Here is a 6,467-nt window from a genome sequence, read left to right on the forward strand (position 1 = left end):
TTTTATTATCTTTTGAAAATTCAACTGTTATGTATTTATTTAATGAGATACCATCAATATTTACAGAGTTCTTCAGTTCCTCAAAGCAACAACATAGAACTTTGAACAACTGTTAATTTAATTATTTATTAATCATGCCACTACATTTATTAAATCAGTCATGTAAGGTCAAGACTGACATCCTATGACCCCAACAGCAGAATCCTAGAGACCATTGAATAACCTCAAGCAAAGATATAGAGTTCTAATACAGAGAGATGCATACCATCAACCCCATTAATTCTCTAAGGAACATGTTAGAGTTTTCCTAATCTTATGTATTCAAACTTAACAGACCAAAAATGGGAAAAAAGACAAGATAGGAGGGGAAAAGCTTTATGTCAAACACCTTTAAGGATCTACAGTGTCCTCAAATCAATGAAAACATTAGACTAACTTTGATCTGATTTAGCTTATTTCCCTTCACTTATTTAATGAAAAGAAAACTAATTTCATTTAATAAGAAAAAAACAAAACTACGGGTAACCCTCAATTTACCACTACAATTGAGCCCAATGTTTCTGTTGCTAAGCGAGGCATTTGTTAAGTGACTTTTGCTCCATTTAATGACCTTTCTTGTCTTGCTGTTAATCAATTGCAGCAATCACTGCAATTGCTAAGTTAGTAATAATGCTGTTAGATAAATCTGGCTTCCCCATTGACTCTGCTGGTCAGAAGGTTACAAAAGGTGATCACATGACCCCAAGACACTGTTGTCAATATGGATTGGTTTCCAAGCATCTGCATTTTGATCACATGATCACGAGGAGTCTGAAAGGGTCATAAGCATAAGTCACTTTTTTCAGTGCTATTGTAATTTTGAAGGGTCACTCAATGAACTGTTGTAAGTGGCTTCAATTAGTAAACCAGTCACTTCCAATCTGCTAGCCAGTTTCTTTACAATTTCAGCCTGAGTCAATCTGATACTAAATTTCTTCCATACAAGAACACATCTTTGCTTGATGAAGTAAGCCCCTTTTAGGTGTTCTGCTATCCAGAACCCTTACTACTGATACAACTCTTGTTATGATATAATTAGCTGCAATGTATTTACTGAAATCTGTCTGACAAGAGTGTTTGTTGTATAGTGGCGATTTTATTTATTTATTTATTTTATTTATTTAAATTTTTATACTGCCCTTCTCCCGAGGGACTCAGGACGGTGCACAGCCTACTATAAAACACATATATCCATAAAATTTAAAAAACAGTTTAAAAACATATTAAATAATTTGGCCCCAATATTATTAAAAACTAAAACAAACCATTAAAATTCATGTGTAAGCCAGCCCAGCTTGTTGAAACAATAATGTCTTGAGGGCACAGCAAAAGGTGCGTAGATCAGGGACCATACGTATCTCCGGGGACAATTCATTCCAGAGGGCAGATGCCCCCACAGAGAAGGCTCTCCCCCTGGGGGTTGCCAGTCAACATTGTTTGACTGACGGCACCCTGAGAAGTCCCTCTCTGTGGGAGCATATTGGCCCCCTATCTGTTATCGGTGGCAGAAGGTGATCTCGTAAGTACCCAGGTCCTAAGCCATGGAGCACTTTAAAGATGGTAACCAGCACCTTGAATCGTACCCGGAACACCACTGGGAGCCAATGCAGTTCGCGCAGGAGAGGTGTTACATGGGTGCGCCGTGTCTCTCCCATAATCAATCGCACGGTGGGGGATATTTAAGCCAATCTCAGTGCTGTCAATAGAGAGCTTTCATTCAATATTTGTGTAGATTAAAGCTCAGGTTATGATAGCAATAAGGATTCCTAAATCAAAGTAAAAGTAAAAGAATTTGGGTGTATATAATAATAAACAGGAATACTTTTTAGCAATAAGTATAATAGTAGTAGTTAAATATATAAACAGGGTAAATTTCTAAATCAAATAGCAGCTCACTGAAGGCAAACAATTGCTTACTCGCAATCCAGCAGTCTTGGAGTTTCAGCAATTTTTCAAGTCAGAGGACAGAACTGCTTGCTGTGATATATTGTAGGGTTGATGCTTGAATTACCAAGCCTTCACCTCAAAGGACTTGAACAACAGTTTCTATTTGTCTGCAACTTCATCTTCTAGCAATTGGATTAAACTCCAGCCCCATTAAATGGTATCAGATTAAGCCCTACTCTCACCATATTATTCTGTGAAATCAGCTTTTCTTCAGCATTCACATTTGTGTAATTAACATTAGATAAATAAAAGTTTGTATTATGGTACTGGCTCATATGGTAGCTAACATGGCTCAATGACGAATGTCTTCAGAGAAGCCAATATCATTAAATGTTTATCTGGGTAGCAGTGAGTCACCTGAACTTCTCTTGTCATGAACATGCCAGATTTCTAATGCCTGAATAGGCCTCCTGAATGCAACAGATCCAGCAGACAGAACAATATAATGAAAACTGGACCATCAAGAATGGTCATCGCTTATATAAAAACAACCATACAGTTTGTTTTACTGTACATAGCTATTAGTGAAACAATATTGGGTGAAGATAAAGGGGAATGGTAACCATACTCCTCTAGTAGCCTACGATGAAACCTAGCAATAAAATATCTGAAGTGTTTAGGAATCTTATAAGAAAGCTCTATACAGCTGATAGTTAAAATTAGCCATATGTTGTTGTTGTTGTTTTTTTTTACAATGTAGAATGGATTTGTTTAAGTCAATTTAATCAAGATATCAATATATTTCTATATAATGCTATGGCATATTGCTTGCAGTTTAAGGGTATCATTTTATTTTAATTACAATTGTTAATGAATCTATAGAGTAAGAAAATGCTAAGACTAGTCTTGAAGATAACGTAGATGGCTGCAGATCTTAGCATTAAAAAAAAAGCTGCTCGCTAGTAATGTTCCAGTTACATTTCTGTACTATTTCTGAAAATACTTTTTGTTGTGCTTCTTAACAATGAGACAAGAAAGAAGTTAAGACAAGTGAACTATTTATGAAGTTCTATCTGACATCATATATTTGTATTTATGTACTTATGTAAATGCAGACAAAATTAATTCTGATTTGATAGTTTTTATGCTGAGTATATTGGTAAGCATAAATATGAACAAACTAAATCTGAAGTTGCAAAAGCAAATCACCTGGGATATACACAAGTGTGTATGTACTGTGTGTGTGTATGTGTATATATATGTACATACACACAAAACCACCATATCTCTGGCATCTAGTATGACAATGAATAGCATACAAAATTTAGCTTAATTAAAAGATGTTATCCTGAAAACCCTAAAATATAAGGACACTCAAAATAATAGAATTGATTCATCCCTCCCTCCCTCCCTCTCCATTTTTATCATACTATCATTTTCAAATGCACATGAAATATAAATTCCAGCATATCATTATCTTTTCTCCCTATACATAAACACAAATGAAAAACCTACTCAGACCCATAGGTGTTGTACAGGAATTGCATGAAAAGCTAATGAGATGTCATGCATTTAGAACAAGGACTCTGCAGACTAGGCAGTGGCTAGTGAATAATTGTGCTTCTCTGTAATTAAGCTAAGCATAACAACATGGGAATCATACATGGATAGTAAAATACAGATAAATTGAATCTGTGGTTTATGTTTGGAATGCAAAGATTCAAAGGTGCCACTAGTCACTCCACTTTGTAAACTAGATTTTCAAGATAAAGATTGGATTAATTTATAAGGACAATCCATTTCTAGTAAAATCAATATCTGATGCCAAAAATGTATTAAACTCTTCCATAGTATGATAGTCTGATCTTTTGTTGAGAATAATTTTGGCTATTAAATTACAAAATCTTTAAATAATTCTTTCAATTTTTTTAAAAAAGAAGAAGAAACTGCTTTCAGCTTTAATTGCAGGAGTAGAGATTGATATTTTATTTTAAATTAGCTACAGTATATGTCTGCTTAAGCATTCTCATTCATAGCCAAGTAAAAAGGTTTTACTATACATGGCTTTATATTATTTTGAAGATTAGACACATATATGGATGTGTATATGTGTAAATATACACATATTTAATTTCCTGCAGGAATAGAATTTTGCACTTGAACAAATCAATAATAGTTCATTTGTTGACATTCTGTGGTTTTCCTGTCAGCATAAGTGTCCACAGATCATTAAGTAGTAACAAGATTAGTTACCATGCTATTCCCCAAAGAAGAAAAGCAGGGTCAAGAATGACTCCAAGGACACTACTTATTAAAATGATTATGCAGGTAAAGCAAAAGATAAGCTTTTGATTTGCCCAGATCTCCTAAGTGCTGTTCTATTGTACTCAGCCAGCAGAGATGATCCTTTAAGCTTTCATCTGAACAGATTTGGAGACCCAGAGGTGTTTTAGATAGACTATTGGATCATAAAACATGATCTCTATGCCTTAATTTCCTTTTGCAGGTGTAAAGTAAGGACAAAGGAGAAATAAAATCTTTCATATTTATATAGCGTTATTTAAATAGTACTCTGTATATTTATATTATTATTTTCAAATGATCATATCTGTGACCAAGGCCAAGATTCGTAGAATGTCAAATACATGCATACTCAGGGGCTTTAGAGCTTCAGACTCTTGGTGGGCCTCAGAAGCTCTATATAGACAGCAATATCCATTCCTTAATAGTACAATACAATTACCTCAAACAGAACAGAACAGAGTTGGAAGGGACCTTGGAGGTCTTCTAGTCCAACCCTCTGCTCAAGCAGGAGACCCTATACCATTTCACTGGTGGTCCAATTTCTTCTTTGAAACCGCAAATGATGGAGCACCCACAACTTCTGGAGACAGGTCATTTTGACACAAAAGTCAAAATAAGCTTATAGAAACAATTCAGTGAAAAACAGCTTTCCTTGATTTCAAGATTAGGGAAAAAAATAATAATCCGGGCATAGGAACTGTATTTCAGGTTACATTAGGATTACCCACTTAAAGCATAATTTCCTGTTATTTTAAATTTTAAAACTTCATTCATCCATCTACGACAATTAGGTACACAAAGAAACACATGCTTTGAACCAGAAGTGTAAGCTCAAAGTCCATATTCTTTCTCTGTTTAACAGGACTTACCTGAGCAAACCAAGAATATTTAGGTAAGCTAAAAAGGAGTGGACATTCCTTTCAAAGCTTCATTGAGTTTAATCAGTGGCATAGCATTGTTGGTTTGGTCTGGGCCTGAGGAAGCTTTGAATGAATGCAGAAACTTAACTTCCTTTCCACCATGCATGAGAATGTTTTCTCCTCCATCTGTCACTTAAGTGGGGCAAATCAATTGACACTGCCAGATGAGACAGAGTGACCATTCCATTAGCCCATGAAAGGAACAAGTGATCCTTTCATGCCTATGGGAATTGTCTTCCCTGGCAGCTACTTTGCAGACTTACAGAACCTGCTTTTTTTTGCACATTAAATAATATTCTTTCAGTTCAGCCATTACCCCTCCCACTCACAACAACTCCCTCTCCCTTTCTTTCTCTCTCTCTCTCTTTTACCTTGATTGCTGGAAACATGACTGCAGACTCCCAGGCACACCAGCAGCAGCACCAAAGGAAAGAACAGGTTAAATTTCCAAAGGAAGCCCCTCATTTCACTGCTGTCCATGGCTGGGACCTCAGACCTTTCTCCTGGTCCCACACCGGGACTGAGGGTGTCAGGTTCTTTGCCTGTCCTGGCTAATAAGCAGCGTGGAAGCCCTGAGGGAAGGAAGAATCAGGTTCGCAGTTGTGGCTAAAGCTGAAGAAATAGCAAAGGGGTGGGGGTGGGGAGAGATGTAGTGGGGTGGGGAAAAAATTGTCCTGAGAAGAGCTTCCTTCCCCTCTAAAACAGTGGCTGGAGGGCAAAGGACATCGTGGAGCCTGTAAGACTTGAAAGGCAAACAGCTTAGCCAGAAAACTTTCCTCGGTTCGGATGCAGTGTATGTGTGTGTGTATGTGTGTGTGTTTGTGTGCGTGTGTGTGTGTAAGAAGGGTATCCAGGCTGGTGTCGCCCACCTGGCTGCCTTCTTCCGTTTTGCTTCCTTTTCAGCTTCTCATCATCATCATCAGCAATCGTTTCACTGACGACCCCCCGAACGACTGCAGCCACCGTCTGGGGAGCAGCCTCTCCACCCCTTTGGTTGATTGCCCATCCCCGCGCTTGACCATAAGGGACAGCGCCGGGACAGAGAATAATTTCCGAGCCGCGAAAGGTTTTGTTTTTTTTTTCGCCCACGAAAAGCTGCGCCAGTCGCGGACTAGAAGGTGCTGAAACGCTGGACAGCTCCCCGCTTCTCCTGAGCCGTCAAGAAAACTTGCCAAGCAGGATTTCCCAGCCGCCGCGACGGACTCCCCTTGGCTGGGACGGAGGCTCCTTGACGCCAAGCACTCGCAAATCAGACTCAGTTGGGCTGCTTCCTTTCCTCCCGCCTACTGACATCTCCGTTTTTTCCCATCGGCTTTT

General features: G+C 38.1%; 1 protein-coding gene across 1 annotated transcript in view; it reads right to left on the minus strand.

The window, feature by feature from the left end:
* Positions 1-5,630, minus strand: part of EPHA6 (EPH receptor A6) — a 443,720-nt gene extending 438,090 nt beyond the window's left edge. Inside the window, exon 1 of the mRNA XM_070943735.1 lies at positions 5,522-5,630. Coding sequence (XP_070799836.1) covers positions 5,522-5,630 — 109 coding nt within the window. The remainder of the gene's footprint in view (positions 1-5,521) is intronic.
* Positions 5,631-6,467: the final 837 nt, after the last annotated feature.

Source organism: Pituophis catenifer, unplaced genomic scaffold (genome assembly GCF_029215685.1).
Source record: "Pituophis catenifer annectens isolate HBS135680 unplaced genomic scaffold, rPitCat1.0.hap2 SCAF_4, whole genome shotgun sequence".
Classification (NCBI taxonomy): domain Eukaryota; kingdom Metazoa; phylum Chordata; class Lepidosauria; order Squamata; family Colubridae; genus Pituophis; species Pituophis catenifer.